General features: G+C 36.4%; 2 protein-coding genes across 2 annotated transcripts; one reads left to right on the top strand and one right to left on the bottom strand.

The window, feature by feature from the left end:
• The first annotated feature begins 318 nt into the window (after nt 1–318).
• On the top strand, nt 319–2,905 carry LOC113235663 (transmembrane 9 superfamily member 3). The gene has a single exon (XM_026471491.1). It carries the CDS (start codon nt 345–347, stop codon nt 2,070–2,072), a length of 1,728 nt encoding a protein of 575 aa, XP_026327276.1. The 5' UTR covers nt 319–344; the 3' UTR covers nt 2,073–2,905.
• Nucleotides 2,906–6,294: 3,389 nt separating this feature from the next.
• Nucleotides 6,295–25,648, bottom strand: LOC113235607 (probable RNA-binding protein 19). Its single transcript, XM_026471375.1, has 15 exons — nt 25,613–25,648; nt 25,146–25,508; nt 21,684–21,914; nt 21,368–21,478; nt 21,062–21,242; nt 19,962–20,053; nt 18,782–18,887; nt 18,370–18,561; nt 17,452–17,613; nt 14,781–14,884; nt 12,743–13,231; nt 11,892–12,094; nt 10,818–10,934; nt 10,520–10,628; nt 6,295–6,541 (listed from the first exon to the last, which is right to left on the bottom strand). Exons 1-15 carry the CDS (start codon nt 25,646–25,648, stop codon nt 6,338–6,340), a joined length of 2,700 nt encoding a protein of 899 aa, XP_026327160.1. The 3' UTR covers nt 6,295–6,337.
• Between the last annotated feature and the right edge of the window lie 28 nt (nt 25,649–25,676).

Here is a 25,676-nt window from a genome sequence, read left to right as displayed (position 1 = left end):
AGTTGTATAGCTAAAAGCCACCTAAGACAAACGAGATTTAAAATGATTTCACAAGCGGAAAACCCTTCGACAGCCACACCTACTTGTTCTGGCTCCATCGTTTTCGTTCAGTAACTTCAACTTTTGACAGGTGCCAACGTCAAATATGGAAAAATAGAGAAAAATTATGCTTTGAGAAAATGGAATTTTTTCCATGGCTCAACACTAAATAGATTTACCTATGATTAGGGTAACGTTTTGTTATTTATTGGCAACCCTTTACGCTAAATGTCTTACTTCGGCATTTCACTTACGTGTTATGTTTATTTTTTAGCAGCCGTTTCCATAAAAATAGGAGATATAAAATGAAATTCTTGTACTTTCTGTTTATTTTGTGGACTATTGTGAATTGTGACGAACACACGCACACTTATAAAGATGGAGAACAAGTGGTCTTGTGGATGAACACGGTGGGTCCATACCACAACCGTCAGGAGACGTATGCATATTTTTCGCTACCGTTTTGTGTTGGTACCAAAATTACCATTGGTCATTATCATGAGACGCTATCGGAAGCACTCCAGGGCGTCGAGTTGGAGTTCAGTGGTCTCGACATCACTTTCAAAGATCCAATACCAGCTCAAGAGTTTTGTGCCATAGAATTAAACGAGCATTCTTATAAGGCATTTGTCTACGCTGTGAAGAATCACTACTGGTACCAGATGTATATAGATGACCTACCTATCTGGGGAATTGTTGGAGAGGTTGATGGTGATCAATATTACATTTGGACCCACAAGAAATTCGACATTGGCTACAATGGAAATAGGATTGTTGAAGTGAATCTCACAGCTGAGAATAAGGAACGACTTACACCTAATGCCCAGATTACATATACTTATGAAGTGAACTGGAAAAAGAGCAACATTAAATTTGAAGATCGATTTGATAAATATTTAGACCCAAACTTTTTCCAGCACAGGATTCACTGGTTCAGTATTTTTAACAGTTTTATGATGGTTATATTTTTAGTGGGCCTTGTGTCTATGATTCTTATGAGAACCCTGCGTAAGGATTATGCAAGGTACTCTAAAGATGATGACCTTGATGATCTAGAGAAAGATTTGGGAGATGAATATGGATGGAAACAAGTACATGGAGATGTGTTTAGGCCAGTTCCACATCTTGCTATTTTCTCTGCCCTTATTGGAGCAGGATACCAGTTGGTTGTGGTTGTTTTGGCTGTCATCATCTTCACCATATTTGGGGAACTTTATACTGAAAGAGGATCACTGCTGTCTACAGCTATATTCATCTATGCTGCCACTTCTCCTGTCAATGGGTATTTTGGAGGTTCTCTTTATGCTAGAATGGGTGGTAAGCTGTGGATTAAACAAATGTTGCTTTCTGCTTTTCTTCTTCCTGTCTTAGTATGTGGAACAGCATTCTATATTAATTTCATTGCCATGTATTACCACACTTCTAGGGCTATACCATTTGGCAGTATGGTGGCTGTCATGTCCATTTGCACATTTGTTATTTTGCCTTTGACTCTTGTAGGAACAGTTCTTGGCCGCAATTTGGCAGGACAACCTGACTACCCATGTCGTATCAATGCAGTTCCAAGACCCATTCCTGAGAAGAAGTGGTTTATGGAGCCATATGTGATAATTATCTTGGGTGGAGTTCTGCCATTTGGGTCCATTTTTATTGAGATGTACTTCATCTTCACATCATTCTGGGCTTATAAGATTTATTATGTGTACGGTTTCATGTTGCTAGTATTCCTGATCTTGATGATTGTAACAGTCTGTGTTACCATTGTGTGTACATATTTCTTGCTGAATGCTGAGGACTATCGCTGGCAATGGACAAGCTTTCTTTCGGCTGGGAGTACTGCTCTCTATGTTTATGTCTATTCCTTCTATTATTTCCTCTTCAAAACAAAGATGTATGGTTTGTTCCAAACTGTTTTCTATTTTGGCTACATGGCGCTTTTCAGTCTTGCTCTCGGGATCATTTGTGGTACTGTGGGTTACATAGGTACAAGCATATTTGTGAGAAAAATATATTCTACTGTAAAAATTGATTGAAGTATAGTAATTATTGAAGAAAGGAATGTAATTCTTTTAAATATGTCTTACTATTTTAAATGATACAAAAAGTTTCTTACTATTTTAAACGATACAAAAAGTTTAATTCTACAATGAACAGGAAAATAAATTTACCTTTTTGCAGCACAGAAAAAAATGTTTTGATGGAATTGTTGTGTGGTTATTAGAATTAGATAAATTCCTGAAACATTTGTGCTGCTTCCAAAGCATTTAACAGTAACTTTCTGGCTACTTGTATATGGAATGTATTGAAGATTGTGTAATGTTTTATTAAGAGTGATAATCTCATTGTTAATGAAAAATGTCTGTAAACTTCTATAAAAGTAGCTATAAATGCTAATGCAATAATTGTCTATTTAAAATTTGTAGCAGAATCAAGGAGTGTGAAGATGTGCTTTTTTATTAATAATTGGTTTGCAAGAAGTTTTGTTAAATTTGAGGGCTATTTTTTAATGTAAATAATTTTGTCAGTTCCACTAGTGCTAATTGCAAAGTATATAGATATGTATAAATATTATGTATTTACATACAGCCTAGTAAGTTGCGTATTTTACGTTTGTTTGTTCATTTCTTTGTCTCTTATGTTCAGAGTGTAGTTCTAATGTTGAAAAAACCAAGTTTTAATTATTTAGGATTACTTAAAATTCTAGTTTTTGTAAATATATCGTAATACATATTATTAAACTTTATTAGTCCTAAATAACTCAAATGATTGTTGTACATAATATGAGAACTAATATGACACAATAATTATTATGCCATCCAGTAATGAAATTCTTGTTGTGTAAATTTGTTCATCAGGAATAAAGGACTACCTATTTAACTTTTGTTTGATTTTTGTTTCCAGTATTTTATTTACATTTCTCCCTGTACTAAAAATAGAGAATGAATTTTGTAGGTACTTGGTACTTGTTTCACATATCGCACTGCTATTACAATAATGTCGTATTTCAAAATTGTGGAATTATTTTTGAGAAAACGAGATTTGAAAATTAAAAAGAAAATACTGAATATGGGCTACCGTCCACGATATCGGTTATAGTCGCAAAAAATTAGATTTCCTGGAATTACCTTACTTCCATCATACTTCAGTCTCTAGAACTGCAGCGCCTGCTTAGACCTAATTACATTAAAAAAAACGAGATTTAATCAGTTCTAGTTGTAAGAAATCAGGGAGCCACACTTACCTACGCGGAATCAACTTGAGCGAGCAAAAAGTTGTAAGCTCATGCAATAAAAGTGTGTTACGCTTATTTTCTACACTAAGGGCGCGTTCAAATTAGCCGCTGCTAGTCGCGCTGCAACGATGCGACAGCTGCGCGTTGTCACTTTTCATACATTTTCTAGAAGCACTGCAACAGCGCCGCATTCGCACGACAGTCGCGCTGCAGCCACGCTCGGTTGCATCACGGTTAGTGAGGTGTGCATGTCAATTTTTCAAATTAACTACGATGGACGAAAATCGAGTTCAAGAATTTATAGAGAATGCAGAACAACACCTTGCAATATGGGACATCAGTTCTGCCAGTTATTCAAATAGACTGGAAAAAAAGGAATGCGAAAATTTATTGACAGTTTTGAAAGTAAAACTACAAATGACAAAAAACATAGCAGGTTGTGAGTAATTTTTAATATCTATACGTGATGTGTGTGCCCCAAGAACTCTGATAGAAGAACTCTGAATCACATATAGATATTAAAAATTACTCACAATCTGCTGTCTTTTCATTTGTAGTTTTAATTTCAAAATTGTCAATAAATTTTAGACATAAATTTTCCCATGCCTTTTTTTCCAGTCGATTGGAATATACGTACATATAGAATAACTGTTTGAACTGATATCCCATATTGCAAGGTGTTGTTCTGCATTCTCTATAAATTCTTCAACTCGATTTTCGTCCATCGTAGTTAATTTGAAAAATTAACATGAATACCTCGCTAACCGTGATGCAACCGAGACGAGAGTGGCTGCAGCGCGACTGTGGCGCGACCACCGCGCGGTTGCAGTGCTTCTAGAAATTGTATGAAACGTGACAATCGCGTGGCTGCAGCGCGGCTAACAGCAGCTAATTTGACTGCGCCCTAATTCTAAAATCACGACTGTTAGTGCAATCAGATCTAAGCTAGGTGCTGTGGATCTAGAGATTGAAGAATGACGCCGCCGAAATACGCTTATTCCAGCCTGCACAAACAAAACATACTTGTAACTTTGAAAAACAGTGGACCGACTAAATGACGATTATTTACTTGAGTAGTAAAATTTCAAATACTCTACTGCGTCGGTATTACCGATAGGAGTATGGCCGTGCGATGCGTATAAGTGGACACAGTTGTATGAATTTGTATACAACGTATACTAAAATGAACTCTGGACGCTTACCTTTATGGTCACACTGGATAAGGTTTAGACTTAAAATGCTTTTAGAATTTTTATCTGTCTGTCTGGATGTTTGTTCAGAACAGGCTTCGAAATTCAGAACTTAAAGCGGTTATTTACCTAATTCGCGGTTAAAGTCACGTGCATCATTAAGTTTAATATTACTCGGCTTGTACATACAAAATGCCACTTGATATAAAATAAAAATCCTAAGTGAATAAAAAACCTTCAATGTGATATTTAGACTTGACTAATCGACATTATCGCTCCTAGATAACATAAAATACTAATTGGTGCTATCAAAATTGTACACAATGTATTTGATACCTTTTTACATAGAAGGGTTAACAAAATACGTTGTCGATATTATTAGTACGATTGTTATCAAAATGTTATAGTAGGTATGTACCTATATTCCAATTATTAACCCATAATAATGTTGAATGTGCTTGTTTCTTGAATATAGTAAACAATATACATATCAGTGTTTGGTACAGTCTAACTAAGTCAATTAAGTACTGTATACCTCATGTGCATATTAGATGTACCAACACAATAAAGACATAGGACCCTTTTTTTTTTTTTGACGGGGGGGAAATCTTTATGGATACCCCTGAGCCCAGGGAGACTCAGGGGTTATGTGGGGACTCTCCCTCCAAGCTGGAGTGCCTACCCCACTAAAACCCCCCCGGGTTTCCCTCTCGCCGGTTGAGTCGGCGCCGTGGGATCAGTGAACATTCACCACGACGAGATATAGGACCCTAGCCTATTTGATGCAGTTAGGTACTGTAATACTTTACAATAAAGTAATATATATGTTGTGATATAGCTGTGATAAAACAATAAGTGATTGATAGGTTTTAATTTCGTATACACTAGGGTCAATTTAAGAGACCTCTGAAATTCTAACACATACGTCTCAACAAACTTGCCAGATTCATTTACAAGGAGCTACAGCACCTAGCTCCACTGCTACTTAACAGTACACTGTTAAGTAGCAGTTGAGTCCTCCTTATCCATGAGTTCGTCTAGTGAAGTGCTGTCATCTTATTTCTACCGTCAATTCCGGTTTTGAAGGGTAAATTATGTTGGACGTATTCAACACAAGACGTACGCCTCGCTGAACGCACCGCTGTTGCAAATTTGTGGCCTAAGGGTGTCGGTGAAATTACAGGCACCTCATTAACAAGTTGACGCGCGCAGTGGCAGTGCCCCTCAGATATTTGCGATTTAAAGCTTTGAGAGGTACTGCAACTATTATGGGTAGGCGTGTCACTTATCACCACCAAGCGAACAACTTGTTCGTCCCGTCGCTTGGTGTCATAAATAAGTTATAACAACATAAACTCAGTACAGAGTACTAAAAAACCAACCTCAAAAGTACGTGGATTTACATCTATTTGCCAGGTTTTTTAGAAATAACCCCTAGTTCGCCACTGTACAGGACTTGACACAGGAGATAATAAAAATCGGTTCTCACTACTGAAAGTATATTGAGAGAGAAAAATGCCTTGAATTGGAGAATAGCAAAACCAACCATTAAAATAATTGCTCCTTAAGTAAAATTTAGGCGCTATGTTTATAAATGAATGTTCATGCGTGATCAGCCACCCTTAGAGGTGGATGATTTTCTTCAAAATGAAATGGGACCACTATCTTTCCAACAAAAAAAGAATCATGAAAATCAGTTCACAAATACCGGAGTTATAGCTTAACATACATACAAAAAAAAAAACAGCCGAATTGAGAACCTCCTCCTTTTTTTGAAGTCGGTTAAAAATATTACTAAAATCCAAACAAAGCCATGGGCTAATATGAAAATAAAATTTTATTAACAATATCATACATTTCAATAAATATAATGACGCTATTTCTTGCCGTCAACAAATGTTTCTACATCGACCGCAGCTTTTCTAGACTTCTTTCCGCCTGGTGTTTTAGCGTTGAATGATTGAGCGGTTCTTTTTCGCAGCATGGTAACGTCTTCGATCTCGTCCGTCTGGTCTGCCCATTCAAGTACTAAACGTCGCCCATACAAATGGGTCGATTGGCATAGCGCTTCGAACGCAGTCTGAAATAGTAGCGCTGGTCGAAAATGTCATAGTGTCATAACTGAGTCTGTTCCTGTGGTAGTTGCGCGGTGTGGGAGGAGAGACAGCTTACTTAAAGGTGCCTACAGATACGATCGACAATGTCGATTAGGAGCCTACAGATATAATCGACATTATCGATCGACAACGAGAATTATAGACTTTTCGAGTTGTTTGGGGGGTGCTTATTGAGAATGTGGCATTAATTTCTAAATCCAAAATGGTTGCCAAGAAATTTCAAAAAATAATTTTTGGTAATCTTTCTGGAAATGGCATTTATCTCTGAATACATGATGGCTAACACGACTTTTCGCATTTCTAAATCCAAGATGGCGGGCCCCATTTTTAAAAAAAATGCAATATGGGTATCCTTGTCGAGGTATTTGGGGATGCTCATTACGTATATGGCACTCATTTGTAAATCCAAGATGGCGGGCACGATTTTTCGAACAATGGCAAGTTGTATATCGTTTTCGAGATATTTGGGGATGCTCATTACGAATATGGCACTCATTTCTAAATCCAAGATGGCAGGCACGATTTTTCGAATAATGGCGAGTTGGGTATCGTTTTCGAGTTATTTGGGGGTGCTCATTACGAATATGGCACTCATTTCTAAATCCAAGATGGCGGGCACGATTTTTCGAATAATGGTAAGCACTGTACGGCGGTGTTCAAGGCTCTGCAGCTTCGCCTCCACTAATTCCGAGTCAACAATAAACTTCTTCGCACGGTTGTCAATTGAATTCAAGGTGGCCAGTTGGTATGTAGCAGAACCATCCTAAAGATGGCAGCAGTACTCCATGCACGACCGGACGTGTGCTTGGTATAGCTGAAGCAACTGTCCCGGTGTGAAGTAATGCCTCACCCTGGAAAGGATCCCAAGCTTCCTTGCTGCATGTTTGGCCATGGATTCAATGTAGAAGACATTGAAACGAATTACTAATTCTAAGTACAAATTGGATGACAGGTCCATTCCAAGTAGCTGGAGACAGTCGGCTATCGGTATGAATATATCACGAAAAATTGGAGTCAGCTCAAAGGGACTCCGTTTTATGGAGAATAGACACGACTGCGTTTTGGTAGCGTTAAATTTGACAAGATTGGCATCGCCCCAACTGGAGACTGCCTGGAGTGTCAAATCCAAACGGCTAACCATGGACTCTCGACAAGACTGTATTTCCTCTCCACTACCCCTTGCATTGGCCAAGTATCTATCTACAACTGTGTTGTTATCAGCATACGCAAAGGTACCTGGAATTGACATATCATTGATATGCAAGAGAAAGAGAGTTGAAGACACATTTTTTTTTACGGGGGGGAAATCTTTATAGATACCCCTGAATCCAGGGAGACTCAGGGGTTATGTGGGGACTCTCCCCCTAGACTGGGGGCCTACCCCACTAAAACCCCCCGGGTTTACCTCGCGCCGGTTGAGTCAGCGCCGTGGGATCGGTGAACATTCACCACGACGCCGCCCGGCCGCCCTAGCTTGCGCCAGGGCTCCCGCGCCAACGGAGGGGTGGGTCGGTTGTCGTCCGACCCGCTCCCCAGACGAGGCCACTAGGGTACCAGGCGAAAAGTGAACTGCGTTCGCCTTCCCACGTACGTCTGCGCCGAAGTGGGTGCGTGTCCGCCGACACAGTACGGAACCCTGAGGAATCTATCGTCATATGTTCGGAAGAGTAGCCTCCTAAGACCACTCGAATCGAACGTTCGCTCAAGAAATATGAACTGCCTCCGTGGCCGAACGGTTACCATACCGGACTGCCACGCAGAGGTCCCAGGTTCGATTCCCGGGCCGGGAGAAATATTTGTATGGCCTACAATTATTTCTCTCGTGAGTTTGGGTGTAATTTGTGGTTGTCTATGTGTGTGTCCATGGCACCCGCGACACAGGGTTTCCCTAGTGCGGGGCTATGTTGAGTGTGTGCGTTATTATTATTATTATTAAATCCGAGATCAAATTGCAAAGGTCAGTGGGAAGCCCATAAGAGCTTACTTAAAAGGCTTGCGTGCCAGATCCTGTCAAAGGCTTTAGAAATATCCAAAGACACTGCAAGTGCTTCACCTTTCTTTTCTATAGCCTCGCTCCATCTGTGACAGGCAAACACAAGAAGATCGCGTTGATCGCCCTCGTCGGAATCCGTACTCGCGATCACTGACAAGGTCGTTATCTTCAAGGTACGAGAGGAGACGGTTGTTGAGTACACGTTCCATAATCTTGCAGAGTATGGAAGTGACTGAGATAGGTTTATAGTTGACAGAGTCAACTCTGCTTCTCTTTTTGGGCACAGGTTACACGTTTGCAAGCTTCCACGACCTGGGAACTACACCAGTCTCAAGTGAGAGGCGGTATAGGCGTAGGCATATGTGAACAGGAGACAACTCAGGCTCATTACGAATATAGCATTTATTTGTAAATCTAAGATGGCGGACACATTAAAAAAAATGCAATGTGGGTACTCATTTCGAGGTATTTGGAGATGCTCATTACGAATATGGCACTCATTTCTATATCAAAGATGGCGGGCACGATTTTTCGAGTTACAAATAAGTGCTATATTCGTAATGAGCACCCCCAAATACCTCGAAAACAATACCCAATGTGCCATTATTCGAAAAATCGTACCCGCCATCTTGGATATAGAAATGAGTGCCATATTCGTAATGAACACTCCCCAAATACCCCCAAAAGGACACCCATATAGCATTTTTTTGAAAAGTCGTATCTGCCATCTTGGATTTATAAACAAGTGCTTTATTCGTAATGAGCACCCCCAAAAAACCTTGAAAACGATACCCATATTGCATTTTTTTCTGAAAAACCGTGCCCGCCAACTTGGATTTAAAAATAAGTGCTATATTCGTAACGAGCACCCCCAAATACCTCGAAAATGATACCCATATTGCATTTCATGAAAAAACGTGTCCGCCATCTTGGATTTACAAATAAGTGCTATATTCGTAATGAGCACCCCATAATACCTCGAAAACGATACCCACCTTGTTATTATTCGAAAAATCGTGCCCGCCATCTTGGATTTAGAAATCAGTGCTGTATGCGTAATGAGCACCCCCAAATACCTCGAAATGATATCTACATTACATTTTTTGAAAAATCGTGTCCTCTATCTTGCATTTACAAATGAGTGCTATATTCTTAATGAGCACCCCCAAATATCTCGAAAACGATACCCAACTTGCCATTGTTCGAGAAATCGTGCCCGCCATCTTGCATTTAGAAATGCGAAAAGTCGTGTCAGCCATCACGTATTCAGATATAAACGCCATTTCCATAAGGATAAAAAAAAAAAATTTAAAAAAATTCTTGGCAACCATTTTGAATTTAGAAATTAATGCCACATTCTCATTAAGCACTCCCAAACAACTCGAAAACAATGTCGATTATGTCTGTAGGCTCCTAATCGATACTATATCTGTAGTCACCTTAACAGTTATTACGCGCTGCAAACGTGATAGTTTTAACAAGATTTTTCAGTGATATCCAGTAACGACTTGATTGATAAAAATGCCAAATGGTTCGTCTATCTATTCAATTTGTCTTGTCTTCATTTCAATAATCAATGAAAGTTTTTTATTTTTATTATGGTTTCACATACCAATAATTGACTAATTTGGTGGGTATTTTTTTTAAACAACTTCTCGTTGAATATCGTCAGAAAAATCTTGTTGAAATGATCCCGCGTGCAGCGCGACATAACTGTTACGTAAACTGTCACTCCTCCCGCACCGCGAAGGTACTAGGGTCCGACTCAGTAATAGTTTTATTTAAAAAAAGTAGCTTTTTATCTACAACTTACAGCAGACAAACACAGACTAAAAGGGGTTGAAATGGGGGATGAAAATTTGTATGGAGAACCTATAAAATTATGAAAATTAGTATAGTAGGCTACTCGACAGACGAAGTCGTCGGCGCCAGCTAGTATTTAATATACCTTAGCATCAGTCTTAGAATAATAATCGCAGAAAGCAAAACCACGATGCTGTTCAGCGCCTGGGGTCAATTTTTTCGGCAATCTCAATGTTTTGATTTCACCAAATGCCCTGCAAACCATGAACCATTAATTATTAATTAGTACATGAGGCTAGTTGGCGTTACTGGGTTTTCCTCGTATGCGTGAGAAAATACAGCGTTAAGTAAAATAAGCAATAGAAACTAACATCACATTTCTGTTATCGCTATTATAAATTAGGAGTTACGTAGCATTGATATCAACCAATGGTTTTAATTACCTGAATATTTCATGCAGCTCGTTTCTGTTCGCTTGGAATGGTACGTTGCGTACTAGTATTTTAGTTCCATTTTGGGTTGTATCTTTATTTGATTTCTTTGATGTTTTGACTTCATCTCTGTAACATTGTAATAAACATTAAGCGTCAAACATTAAACAAAGATGTTACACGTAATAAGTATAACATTAAAAAAATATAAATAGAACATAATATTGTGCACTCATACATTAATGTAATATAAATGTCTCAGTGGCCGAACGGTTACCATGCTGGCTTTCCGCGCAGTGGTCCCAAGTTGGATTCCCGGGGCGGTAGAAATATTTGTATGACCTACATTTATTTTTCTCGTGAGTTTGGGTGTAACAATTTACATTGGAGTTCTATGCGTGTGTCCATGACACCCGCGAAACAGGGTTTTAGTGCGGGACTATGAGTGTTAGCGTTATTTATTATTATTTATTAATTCATAATTATTATAAAGGACAATTACTATTAACTGGGTTCGTATTATGATATAAACTGTTAGTAATCAGATACCACATGACTATATTTTTTTACAAAGTGAGTAAAACTGCCATCATTCAAACTAGTATTTTTCGTTGTGGCGTTAAAAACTTACAAAGCTTTACCAAAGTCTCGTGTTTACCCTTAATTTTTGCCCAGGCAACTTTCTCTAAAACTTGTTTTATAAATAAATGAGTTATGAATTGTGAGGCTAAATAAAGTACTATTACTAAATTCACTTCAAAAATAAACTACACAGTTTCTGCTTGTTATTCAAATTTGATCACTAAAGGAAATGATTTTTTTACAGATGGCGTTACGGAAAAAAAGTAGTTAAAAACAAAGATCTGCAATAAACAGACAGAAAGATTCGTAAGGTCTGCTGGTTTGTTCCGTGGCTAAATTTACAGAGCATCTGGCACGGAATGCCTGAGGGTGCTGGTTCGAATCCAGTCGGATCGAATAAATTTTTTTTTAGTGTTTCGATCTTTGTTATAATAATAACAACAAATAAGTGGAGTAATTTCACAAAAAAATAATAGTAAAACATCGTGTCTGTCATTGACTTACATGTTTCCTCTTTCAGATCGTTTTAATTCGAGCGTTTTGCCGTCCAACATTGATCCTTGAAGAGATTTAAGAGCTTCGTTTGTGTGTAGCTTTTTATAAAATTGTACAAAACCATACCCCATAGATAGGAACTGCCCAGGTACCTTTGGGTCCTTCTTCTTTGCTATAGTCACATTGTAAATATTTCCGCAACTCGAAAAATGCTGCGAGGAAAAAATGTTCATTTAGTGAAATTAATTTTGAGGTGGAAATGGACGATAGTGATTAGGTAATGTGGGATGATGAACAACAGTGCTTTACTTAAATAAGTAGGTATGTGTACGATTTGAATGTGTAAAACTGGTATGTTCATGTCACACTAAAAAGGTAATAGAAAACAATGTGATTTTAAAATTAATTACATTAATATGTAAAACGTTAACTTTTTGGAATAATGAACCAACCCACGAAACAATATACTTGCAATAAAAGATCGTCGGGCTTTGGTTTGAAAAATTGACTAAATCAAAGAAAAATTTAAAAGTAGCAGATTCCCTACATGATCCTCAATGCTACACATAATTCTGTAAAGTTGTTTATCTCAAATAATTTAATTATTCAGTATTCATTTCTATACACTGTTGATACAAAAATCTAATTATCTCGAAAGTGACATTTTGTGGGTTGGTTCTGGTATGTCCATTTACTAAAGGTCTAAAACTAAAGACTAAAGGTCGCAGTATACGGGACGGGGACGGGAAGGGGACGGGACCCGTATGGGACAGGAAAAATCATGTTACGTATGCTGTGGCCCTAATACAGCTCATAATATAATCACGTTCTTTGTTGAATAAAGGGAAAGTATAGCTTACCGATTTTAAAGATGCTTCAGTAGTTTTAAAATTAAGATTTTTTACAAATAATGTTGTTGAATTTTCTGGTTCGCGTGTGTCTATATTATCATCTATATTATCTTGACTTGTTTCGTTTGCGTGTATTTCGTTATCTGCCAAATGTGCCCTTGCTTTAATTTCATTTTCTTCATTTTTCACACTCGTTTTTACCTGTTCCTCATCACTCCCCTGGCTTGGTACAACTTCTGCAGACTTTACAAAGACATTTTCCGGTGCCCATTCTAAATATAAAGGAGCAGCTTTGAACTGAGAATAAGCCAATTTAGTAAACGCCTTTTTAGCTTCAAATGGTTCAACAAAGTCGACGAGAGCTGTAATGCCGTGTTTAGGCATTAGAAATCTTGCTATATGGCCATGTTTTGCAAATGTCGTTTTTATTTCGTCTTTGTCTGTATTCGCTGGTAGATTTTTTACAATTACACATGTTTTTGATCTTTTTTTCGCTGGCTGAAATATGGAATAGTCACATTTATCACCTCTTTAATGTGTATTTGATGCGTGGGTTAACAATTCCATTTTATTTAAGAATTACAGTTTAGTAACAACAGTATTACAACAAGTAATAATTTGAGGCTATCAGCGCAAAAGTCGTGTAACTCACATTTTTTTTGTACAATATTACTTTTTTTTTTATCAAGTGACGGGACGAACAAGTCGTTCGCCTGATGGTAAGCTACACGCCTGTTCATAACAGTTGCAGTGCCACTCAGAGCTTTTGAAATGATACTAAATTACGTAATTATTTTACATTTTGATGTTGTTTTCATGTACATATTAATTAAATTATTAAATATTATTTCGATATAGGTCATAATATATATTATCAACAAACTAGGTGGTGCCCGAGACTTCGTCTGCGTAGAATAAGTATTTCGAGTAGCCTATAGTACTATACTAATTATCACATGTTTATTGGATCTCCATACAAAGTTTTAACCCCTATTGTAACCACTCTAAGATTTATTTTTATGACAAAAAGTAGCCTATGTCCTAGGTCCTATCTATCTCTATACCAAAATTCATCAAAATTGGTTCAACCGTTTAGGCGTGAAAACGTAACAACAGAGTTACTTTCGCATTTATAATATCACTTTGGATGAATTTGGTTAATTTTAAATCCCTCATTATCTTCTATATGCATTTCATGGGCTTACACCACTATCGCGCTGATAGCCTCAATATATATGATAGATAGCATTTTAAAGTTTTGAATTCACTGAAATGAGCATAACACGTGACTTTAGCATTTCTCAGTTTTATTCGGCAAAGCTTGTTACTCACATAGAGTATTATAAACTCCTAGATATCGGTTAGATGAACAACCACAATTTATTTTATAATTTTATAATAACGCAGATGTGGGTCACCAAGCAGGTAAACTAAAGTGAGACTGGGCGGGTCAGGTGACAGCATAAAATTATAAAATATTGTTCATCGATATACGGCTGATATAAAAAAAACAACAAATTGTTCGGTGGCTAAAATGTCTTAATAAAACATGAAATCCGATTCTGGTCTCATCCTTCTAAACGTTTTGTTTTCATACCAAACAATCAGTTTTTTTTATAATATCATGTGACGGGATAATCAAGTCGTGCGCCTGATGGTAAACTACACGCCTATCCATAACGATTGCAGTGTCCTTAGAGTTTTAAATCGCAAAGATCTGAGGGGCACTGTCACTGCGCCCGTCACCCTGAGACATAGCTTGACACATCCCATGCGCCTGTAATTTCAGCAGCACCTTTACCCTTCAAAACCGGAACTCAGTAATGCTAACGTTACTGCTTGGCGGCAGAAATAGGTAAGGTGGCAGTACTTCCCTGGACGAACTCTTTCACAAGGAGCTCTACTTCTAGTGAATTGTAGTGAGTTGTACCTTGTTTCAAGCTACAGGTATTTTCTGTAGATACTAGAGCAATAAAAATAACTTCGCGGACACTAGCTATAGAATACATAATGATTAGTACCAATTAACTCAATGTAAATATATTACCTTATTGAAAGCATCCAAATACACTCCATTGTTCTCGAGGAAAGCTCTTGTTTCAGCTACGAGCTGAGTTTCACCGAGGGCAAGTCTCACGGCCGCACTGGTGTCTAAACATTTAAATTAATTATGTAATAAAACATCGAACGTTTAAATTCATTTTACGTCTTTGTAGGCCTCATTTTGGATTTTTTTGTTGGAAAATAAAGTTTACTTGTTACAATAAGAATTAAAATCATAAAAAAACAAAGCAATTTATTTATAAACAATAGCGAGCTATGCTTCCTTCCTTCTTACTTAATAACATTCAGTTTCGTAATTCATTTATTTTGCGTCCATAACCCGTTTTCCACTGGCATAAACGAAAGAATTTATACCGTAAGAGACGCCATTGTCAATCGACTAGCTTTCTTGCTAACGCGGACAAAGCGTGTACCTCCAATTAGCAATTACCAGATTGGAATCACATTAATACTTTTAAATTCTTGAAGTATGCGTTCTATTTCTATCAGTGAGTCGGAAAGTGTAGCTTTAAATAAGTAAGTACATATAATTATACAGGCTGTATATTTGAAAGTGAGATAAATCATGTTACAACTTAACATAGACTAAAATAAAATTAACATATGGGATAGAACAAAAAATAAATCAACAAAATATGTGTTTTGAAGTATACATATGAATAAACCGTTTCCCTTTACGCTCGATTTCGAATGCAATGGGAATACTACCAAGCGAGTGCCGAATGAGACAGCAACAATAACAATGATTTCACATTTACGTTTTATTACTTACTTATTATTTTTTATGTTAATTATTTTTTACTTGAACTATCATCGAAATGGTTTACGTACTAAAAAAGATAAGTTTATGTTTTAGTAACTAGTTATCATTTAATAAGATTTGAGGTTTTTGCCGTAGTTAAAAAATGATTGATTTTTTAGTTATTTACAGTTTATTTACACTTACGTGGTACGGAGCTTGTGTTCAAAATGTTCACCGTTTTCCACAATTCATAGTCTAGTACGGAATAGTAAATTTTTTTTTAAATTGTTCAACACAAACACATTTTGTCTCACAGTATAAAATGCTAAGATAATCCTCTCACGCAACACTTCGGCACTGTTCACCCCCTCCGCATAAACTCCGATTTGGGAACATTTCAATAGCTTGCCTCACACTATCACCACTTATTGCTTAAAGATGGTGCAACATTTCAGTCAATTCGACGTTAGAATAAATATCTATTTTGCGGCGATCGGGCGAGCGGAAGTACCTACAAATAATTTACGTGTCTTCGTTAGATCAAGGTCAAACAAAGTTTAAGTTCATTAGTTTATTATTTCTTTGGGTTCAGAATCAGGAATATAACGCACTCTATAAGTATGTCCCACTTTCAAATGTACAGCAGCAGCAAATGTACAGTATACGAAAAAGTAAATAAGCCCATATAAATACAAATACAAGATGAAAAAATCAATGGTACATGAAGGAGAAGTTAAAGCTAATAATAATAACATTGATTAACTTGATTCGATTCCCAGCTCTGGTAAAGTTTAAAAAAATCTATTATGTTAATCTATTATATTCATGTTAAGAAAATGAAAAGAATGTTTACTTTAAATAAACTTAGCCATTTTAAGCATTAAAGATATACAGTTCCACTTCATGTCAGTTTGGTTTTTGCCACCCTGTATAACAAAAGTAAATGAGATTAAAAATTAATGATTTGATGATATGCAAAAGCTAAAACGTGTTTATTTGAGTTTAAGTTTCTGGACACAGTTGCCAGCTGAACATGCAAACAGAAATCCGCAATCCAGTCTGCAAGTAGGAAGTTGTACTTCTAGTTTAGCAAAATTGTCTTTAAATCGTATGCACTGCGCGCGGGCAGTGACCACAACGAGGCCCGAGCGCTCGAACGTTACGTAATCTTTCTCGATCGCTTGATTACCTATTTTTTATATTAAGCTTGAGTTATAATTTATTAATTATTTACAATAATTAGGGAAGTTGACTATAACTTTTTTTTGTATTTTAGTTTTGGTACTTACCAATTTTAGGCTACCTATAAGTGTCCACCATCACTGGCTATGCAAAAATTCGAACGTTGTCGAGTTTCGCTTCAACTTACTGAGAACTAACACTTCACAAGTTTGAAAGCGGAGACGGTTTTTGCGCGGAATTGTTCAGAGACTCGTAATCTTCTTCGTGTAAACCAAACGTTTCACATCACCCCATACGTAATAGTCACGCACTTGGCGTCCATAATGAGAAGAAGTACTTGATGGTAATACAGTTCTGGTGAACAAACTAGACATAATTGATTGCAGCGATCTTTATGCGACTATTCTAGTGCGTGAGCGAGCGCACTGATTGATGAGGCGCGCGCTTGCGTTTGAGAAAGAGATAACAACACTGGCTGCTCCTTTGTCGGTCCGCTGTTTGGTAGCACGTGGCGTGCAAAAGTAACCTTTGGATCAGGTGATTGCGAATCGATGTTTACCGCAATTCAATAAAAACCAAAAATTTATATAAATAAAAAAACAAGAATTTAGGATTTTTTGTGAATTGAGTTGTTTCGGATATCGAATAACCTCTGTAAATACGGGGAATTTTCCCCGTATTTACAAATCAATTGCATAGTAAGAATACTAGAAACATGTTCAAAACTTACTTTTGTTGTCGCCGGTAAGCAGCTGTTCTTTAGTGGTGTTATAATTGGCCGCGACGACGTCCGCAATGGCGTTTGCACCCAAAAACAAAACGTTCCAGTTGTGTGAAGATTTCGCTTGGGCTTTCAGCTTTTTCGCTTTCTTCTCTTTAAATGATAATCCTTCTAAAAATATATATTACATATAATACATTAATAATAACAATTTAAAATATTAATTGTTGTGTAATAAAAAAATAAACTAAAATAACGCACACACTCATAGCCCCGCACTAGGGAAATCCTGTATCGCGGGTGTCATGGGCACACCCATAGATAATCACAGTTGACACCTAAATTCACGAGAGATATAAAAGTAGGTCATGTAAATATTTCTTCTGGTCAGCGAATCGAACTCCGACCCTCTGCGTGGCAGACCAGCATGGTAACCGTTCGGCCACAGAGGCAGGTAAATGAAGAGATAAATAAAATAATGCTAGACGGATGTGCGGCGCACTGTTGGTGAGTAGCGTCACCATGGACCTGCGATCGCCATACTGTTTTGCTTGGACTGGGCGGTGATCAGAGTGGGGTGTAAGGCTGCTAATAGATTGACTGGATGTTTGCAGTTAATGCATGTTTGCGATATCGGCTACATGAAGTCCGTTTCAACTGCACGCAGTTAATGCGTGAAGTCGTTATCAACATCATGCAGTCGAGGTCTGGGATTTTGCAATTAAACTTTCTACCGGACAAGGATCAAAATAATTGACTGCGCCACCGCATAAAAGGGCGAGCTGAGGCTCCTAACCCGTTATTATCAGGTTTGTATTTCGTCTCGTAATATTAAAATATCCACTGTCTACCTTAACGATAACTTCAATATGTATTTTTGTAAGCCAATTAAAATTTTTACTTTTTTGTATAAATGGCTCTACTTACCATCATCACTCTCATTGTCCAATTTCTCTGTCTTAGCAGGTAGAAGATGTAGCATTCTACCGCAAAACGCTGTGCCGTCGAGTTCCGTATACGCCTTGACTGCATGCTCGGGCATTACAAAAGTAACCGTTGCGAAGCCTTTTGGTTGTCTTAATACTTTGTCTATTGGCATATTTATTTCGGTTAGGGGTCCTGTATTAATAAAAAATTAAATGATGTTTGTGGTGACCATTTAAGGAAATAAATTGAAACTAAAGTTAATAAAAAAATACTTTACAAGTAAAAGAAACTCAATAAATAATATTATTTTGGTATGGCATTTCAATTCTCATAGTATGTAAGTTGGCCTAAATGCGTCAAAGTAAAGAAAACGGTGAACACATAGTTGTAAAAATGAACAACAAATACAAACCATATTTTTCAAATAGATTAGTAAGTTCTTCTTCTGAAACTATGTAAGGTAGATTTCTCACAAAAATGCTGCCACTTTCGCCAATACTTTCTTCATTGGATTCTTTCTAAAAATATGCCAAACATAACACATACGTTTCAATTTATATAAAATTGAAGTGAAATTACCAATAGTGTGAAGTTAAAAATCACAATTTATTATACTTTAATAGTTAAGAGACAAACAACAACAATAACTTTATTGATAGCCATTATAAATACCATCAAATAATGTAAAAATAATTACAATTAATTAGTTATTGATTGATTGCTGATCAGTCAGGCAACATCCTGACCCCATAAAAGGATTTAACTTGTGTTAGCAGATAGTACTGTTGCCGGGACGATGGGGAAAGTAAGAAAAAAGCATGGCCAAAATTACGCTTATTTACGCATTACGCCAAAATAAATCACCGAAAAACGCAGTTAGTTTTCACTGCGTTTTTCGGTGATTTATTCTAAATTTAGTGATTTATTTCATTATACGATGTAAGAATAAGCAGAATTCATAATAATGAACAATAATAAATATTTATTTATTTTAAAATACATATGATTATAATGCAGAGGATTCACGCTTTTTTGGGAAATGGATAGACAGACCACCAGCCTTTGGCTAGTTATGGTCCTGACACACATCATTCGCATCTTCGACGTTCATATGGTAACTAAAAAAGATAAACCATAAAGATAATTGAAAATATATCTTGTAAACAATTATACTGTTATCCGCGAATTGCTTGGGATCCTACTCCTTTATATACATGTCATTGACACAAACATGATTATTTTTTAGTATGTTGCCGCAAACCATAGCACCTTTATTACTAAGTGTAATAAATGTTCTTTCAGGACATGAGTTATTAACAGTAACAGTTAGTAACAGTCGCTGAGCTTCTTAGAATATTATCTGCCTGCATTGATAGGTGAAATCAAGCCAACATTTTAGTTCTTCACTATCGAAAGCAGATAAATTTTCGTGGACCGCCGCTTATGAATTGTGAACCCCCATTTTTATGTCACGCCAACGTAGACCCCCGTCGAGTCTACCGTGGACCCCTGGGGTTCCACCTGGACCACTTTGGGAACTAAGGGTTTAGATTAACTGGAATAATTTTATACAATAAAGAAGTTGTACTTACTTCTTGATTCTTTATCTTAGTACTTTGTTCCTCTTCCTCAGCTGCTTTCTTTGCTTTATCCTCATATTGGTGTACATGCACACGATGATTACCTGAAAATTTCTATATGCATTAAAATTTTGTAAAAGCAAAATTATGAGAGGTAGTTACTGCGACTTCGGGTGTGTCGCATTATTATGAGATAATAGAGTTCTTTCTTGTAGACTAATTTGCACGTGATTTGCAAAAACCAGTCTTGGAAAAAATATAGTATATATTTCCAAGACTGTAAAATGACAGTTCAACGTACAAGAGGCTTGCCAGTTTACATGCGGCTAGCGATTGCAGTTTATAAATATTCTATCGCCTGAATATTAGTTACGTTTACACAATAAAAGACCGAACTTTTTTAATTTTAATTTAATTTTAAAAACTTTATAAAAAAAAACTGAACTCAAAAGTTCGTGGAATTACATAATATTTTGCCAAGTTTTATTAAGATCGGTTACCGGAAAGTGCGCGAAACCGGATTCATCCCCTAGTTTTCCACCCTTAGAGGTGGAATATTTTCTTCAAATTTAAATGGGACTAATACTGAAGTACCCTCTTTCCAACAAAAAAAGAATCATCAAAATTGGTTCACAAATGAGTTATTGTGTAACATACATACAAAAAAAAAACAGTTGAATTGAGAACCTTTTTATAAAGTCGGTTAAAAAAACCTGGCATCTTGGAAGAATAAGATCATGCCTCTGTACTTTATGAAATGCAAGAATTTGTTAAATGAAAATATATTATTAGAATAATTAGAATGTCACAACATTCGGTATTTATGTATTTAATGCCTCTGTGGCCCGTTTACCATGCTGGAGTGTCGCGCAGAGGTCCCGGGTTCGACGACCGGGCCGGGATAAATATTTATATGGCCTACATTTATTTCTCGAGTGAGTTTGGGTGTAATTTGTGGTTGTACACACATGGGCGGGCTGAGGCTACGAGTGTGTGCGTTATTATCGTAATTATTATTCTGTTACACAACTATTTCAAATTTTACAAAAGGTAGCAACCCTGCAAACATCATTTTACGTTCTGGGAAAAAATTATATAATAATAATTCAGACCCAAAAACAACTTATCCTTAGCAAGTGCTTTCTTCATTTCCTTTTCAGTCCTGAAGCCAACATAGCAGAACCCTGCTACTTTCGTTCCCTTGCCAAGAGGCAATCTGATTGTGAATGGCACTAGTGGCCTAAAGAACTCCTTTATGTCTTTTTTCTTTGTCTTGTACGGCAGGCCAGCTATCTGTAAATGTAATTTTTTTTATGGTTGAATTTTGATTTGGCTTTAAGACAAATATTCCTTCACATTTCATAGATATATTTTCGAAAGTAGTATTTATTGGCTGATGTAAATCTTGTTCTACTTACTTTAACATGAAACAGTGGTCTATTTCTGACTTTCTTTGCCTTTTCTTCATTTTGTGGGATTTCATCTACTTTAGTATCATTTCCAACACATTTCATTAAAATTTTCATGTACTGTAAACAGAGGCTCAATGTGTTTGGTCCACAGATCTATGAGATATTTATGTATATAATTATGAAAAAATTGTTTTATGAAATATCAAATCAGTATCATTGAAAGGCAATGAGTTAAAATTTGTAATAAATTTACACAGTCCATTAAAAAATTGATCTATGTTAGTATTTTTAGTAGATAGATACAATTTTTTGCATTTTATACCTCCAAGTCACTAATTTGTTTGTTAGCAATCTTTTCTTCTTGTTTTGTTTCCTTTTTATCATTAGATGCAGTTTCATGCGTTTCCTTCGTCTCTTTACCATCCATTTGTCCATCTTCCACTGCACTATCTTCATCACTGTTGGTGGTTTTTTGCAGAGCTTCTTTGATCCAAGCTGTGTTATCATTGATGTGAGCATCAATAAACTCTGTGAAAAGTGGATCGTCCTTGTGCTGTGATAGAAACAGAATTTGTTTATATAATCCGCAGAAGTAACTTGAGACCTTAGCTCAGATGAATTACAGTATTCCTCAAAGAAATTAGAACCTATACCACCACCGTGCCTTCTATGAGTCTATGCGGTGCTCCTCTAAAGCAGTCAAGGCAGTTTAAGTATCTGGGTCACTGGGTCGCCGAGGATCTATGTGATAACCACAGAACAGAAAATACAGTAGAAGTGGTTAGTTAACCTCATACGCGTGCCAACCATAGGTCTCATAAGACCTATGTGAGCTCAGTCTGCCATTTTCGCTACGTATGGTTGTGTCAATCTTCGCACAAATTGAAAAACGCCTCGTTGTGCTGTTTTGGAGTGCAAAAATAATAGCGGCACCAAAAATATTACCCGTGGTGGAATTACATATCATCGGTAAGTCTTATTTTAATAAAATTTCAGTTTTTGTTTATTGAATTGATTTTTTGTACTGTAAGAAACGAAAATAAACATTATCTCAATGCAGTATGGTGGAATTTTATCTTTTGGAGAACTAAGAAAACATCTCGAACTTTCCAAGTTAGTAGCAAAAAAATCTTTCGAATTGAGAGAGAGAATGTATCGATAAAATGATCGATACTGTTGACATTGCCTTTGTTCGAGTTTTAAATTTGCAATAGGCACAACCGTTGATGACATGGTAGATTACTTGCAAAATATCGTGCGAAAGTATCATTATGATGAAAGTATCATTATTATTTAGAAATATACCTTAATGTTTTCAGATTCCCACAAGATCCTATTCGAAAAGAAAAAATGGATAGAAGTTACAGGTCGACAAAATTGGATGCCGAATATGCCAAATTGCAGAAACATTTGTCAAAAACTTTGGTGGGAATATTATTTAAAAAGAATTATAATATTAAAATTATAATGAAAATTTCGAGACAGTTTGTTGAAACAAATATCTTCATTACCATTTCCAGTCATCAATTGGAAGAGTATCCGACCTCTAATCATGTAACAGATTTAATGAAAGATATAAATAATTACACGCTACTTTAATACCTGCAGACATCATTTACTAAAACTAAAATTAAAATTATCTTAAAGGCAACTGTTAAACAAGTATGTTATCTTTCACTTCTATCCTCTGTAAAGAAACTATCAACACTCATATCATATTATTCATCATCATCACACAAATCATATTATTATAGGATTTTATCAATTTTTTCACACAATCGTATGTTTTATGTATAAGCCTGTTCATATGTGTAGAAGAGGCTTAATAAATGTTAGTATGATATCCAACCACTTATGTCTTCGACAATACATCCATGACAACATTAACAACATAACTATGCTAACAAATCCAAACAAATTCTTTATACCATACCACTATTCTTATTGCTCATGTGATGAACGATGTCATAGTTAGTTCATATTTTGTAAATTATTTTCATTTTTCCCTAAACTATGCTACTAAATAGCATTATGTTATTTTTTGTTTACATTATAGCAAATCGTATCTTGATAATAATTACTATGCATATAATAAAATGCAATGTATTGCTTTGTAAATATTAATATATTGAGTATTCCTATTAGCCTTGGCTCTGCCCTGTAATTGGTGATGATTACATTAGACGAAGCAATCCTCGCAGTGAAGATTCATATAGGCGCTGAATGAAGCCACCCTAATAATAATAATAAAGTGGCGTCAGCATAAATGCAGAAAGCGGTCCTGCTCGATACGGCACGTATGGTTCGCCGGTTCTTAGACCTCAGTCCCTGACCCCGGCCGACTGTGCCATTGCCGGAAAATACCGTCTCTCCCATTTAAAAATTAAAAATTAATCTTTTAGGCCTTGGGAGAGGCGAAAGTCTAAAATAGATATAATAATAATAATAATAAAAAGACAGTCCGGAGACACGAGAGTCTAAAATAGATGTAATAATAAATCCTATTAAGTACACGAAAGGATAAACGCTATTCTATACCGAAATAAACAGAAACAAAGTAAAACGCGATATATACAGAAAATTGTAAAAATTTAAATAACATCAAAACGTCGTAAATTGCAAAGAAGGTCTTAAACTTTCAATGATATAACAACTGTGTAAAGTTCAAATTATATTAACAGTCCAGGACTTCCCACATCTTTTTAAATTAGGAACTACGACCAATCATTATCAAGATTTCATAGTGTTTATCATTTGTTTGTGTGCGTTTTGGCAGTTCTGATAGTAATAGTGGCTTATGGCTTTTCCATTGTTTTTTTTTTCTTTTGTGGTGATAATGCAGATATAGAGAGAGAGTGCAGGGCATTGACTGTCTGTTGTTGTAATATGTTGGCACACATGTTTGCACAATGGACAGATGAAGTGAAGGTAACGCTTTTCAAAGCATATTGCTAGTCCTTTTACGCATGCAGCCTGTGGATCAACTATACTCAGCTAACATACAGTGCACAGTGCATCCAATACAACAATGTGTTCAGGATGCTGTTCTGACTTCCACCTTTTTGTACTGTGTCAACCGTGTTCACTGACAAATGTGTTGACGATTTTTAGACCATCATATGAAAGCGAAGTGCGTTGGTACTCATTTTTATGCATCACAGCACAAAACGGTGTCCTTAACATATTGGCAGACAGGTGGGAGTCCCCAACGCTTGGGTTTCCAATGGTAGTTCTCAAATTGACCATTTCTTGAATCACTTCTCAAATTGACCATTTCTTGAAATGACCATATTATTATTTAATTATAAATTGGTTTTTTACTATTTTTACACCCTATCGCCAATTCAGGACCCTCAATGCCCAGACATTTATCTAAACTTAAAATGAACTGTTTGAAATGTTTTATTGGCCAGTTTTTGTGAAATGGTTGCGAAATCTAGTAGCAATAGATGGACGGACATTACCTTCCAGGGCAATAATAAGCAATATCTAATGTATATACTTAAAGGCCCATCGTCAAACTTGTGGCAATGTTCCTAATCCAAAGCTGAAACATATTAAATTGTAAAACTGGTCACAGCAAGAAGTAGCCATTTCAAGAAGTGACCGTGTCAATAAGTGTTCTTTTGTAGAAGTAGTACTTAAGAAATGGTAATTTCAAGAAGTGGTTATTTGAAGATGTTGTCATTTCTCATTGTGGTCCTAAACCGCCGAAAGGTGCCCAATAATTAAGATTTATTTAATAAATAATGATTTGGATTGGTAGTAAAAATACTTAACATACCTTCTTGAGCAATTCCGTAATTTTGTTTTTATTTTTTACTAGTTTTTTTTTTTGTTTCACTAATGTTTTCTTGTCTTCATTTACGTTTTTATGAAGATTCTTGTACGCTGTGCTATCTGGCGCATATTTACTCCATGCTCGCGGCTTATTTTCATTACCCAAGTTTGTGCAAACTTGCACTTGTATCTTCATTGAACGGATGCAGGTACCGTCAAAATAGGCTTGGGCTTCCGCAGCCTGCCCCTCTGTCCGATATCCGATGAAGCCGAAGTTCCTAAACTTCCCATCTTTCGTATATTTCAGTTGCACGTCTGTGATTTCCCCTTTTTGACTAAAAATCTCCTTCAGACTTTCATTCGTCACCTACGACACATAGTCACAATTAATGCGGTAACTTTAGAAATATATCATTTCTTTCATTCCATGATGCAATTGCACTTTGTAACGCTAAATGATATATTTCTTACCTTGTTCGGCAAGTTCTTAACGATTAATCGAGACATTTTATTCACGAGTATTGAAATAATATTT

The sequence above is a fragment of the Hyposmocoma kahamanoa genome, unplaced genomic scaffold (genome assembly GCF_003589595.1).
Source record: "Hyposmocoma kahamanoa isolate Upper Pololo Valley unplaced genomic scaffold, ASM358959v1 88, whole genome shotgun sequence".
In the NCBI taxonomy this organism is placed as follows: Eukaryota; Metazoa; Arthropoda; class Insecta; order Lepidoptera; family Cosmopterigidae; genus Hyposmocoma; species Hyposmocoma kahamanoa.
The sequence above is the reverse complement of the archived record's forward strand: the minus strand, read 5'-3'. Positions and strand labels throughout refer to the sequence as shown.

Excerpts from the sequence above, each read along its gene's own strand:
- LOC113235607 (XM_026471375.1), bottom strand. The coding sequence starts at position 25,648 with ATGTCTCGATTAATCGTTAAGAACTTGCCGAACAAG. Across the intron at positions 21,915-25,145 it reads TTACGGAATTGCTCAAGAAG|CACAAGGACGATCCACTTTT; the intron begins GTATGTTAAGTA and ends TTTCTATCACAG. Across the intron at positions 21,243-21,367 it reads GACCACTGTTTCATGTTAAA|ATAGCTGGCCTGCCGTACAA; the intron begins GTAAGTAGAACA and ends TTACATTTACAG.
- LOC113235663 (XM_026471491.1), top strand. The coding sequence starts at position 345 with ATGAAATTCTTGTACTTTCTGTTTATTTTGTGGACTATTGTGAATTGT.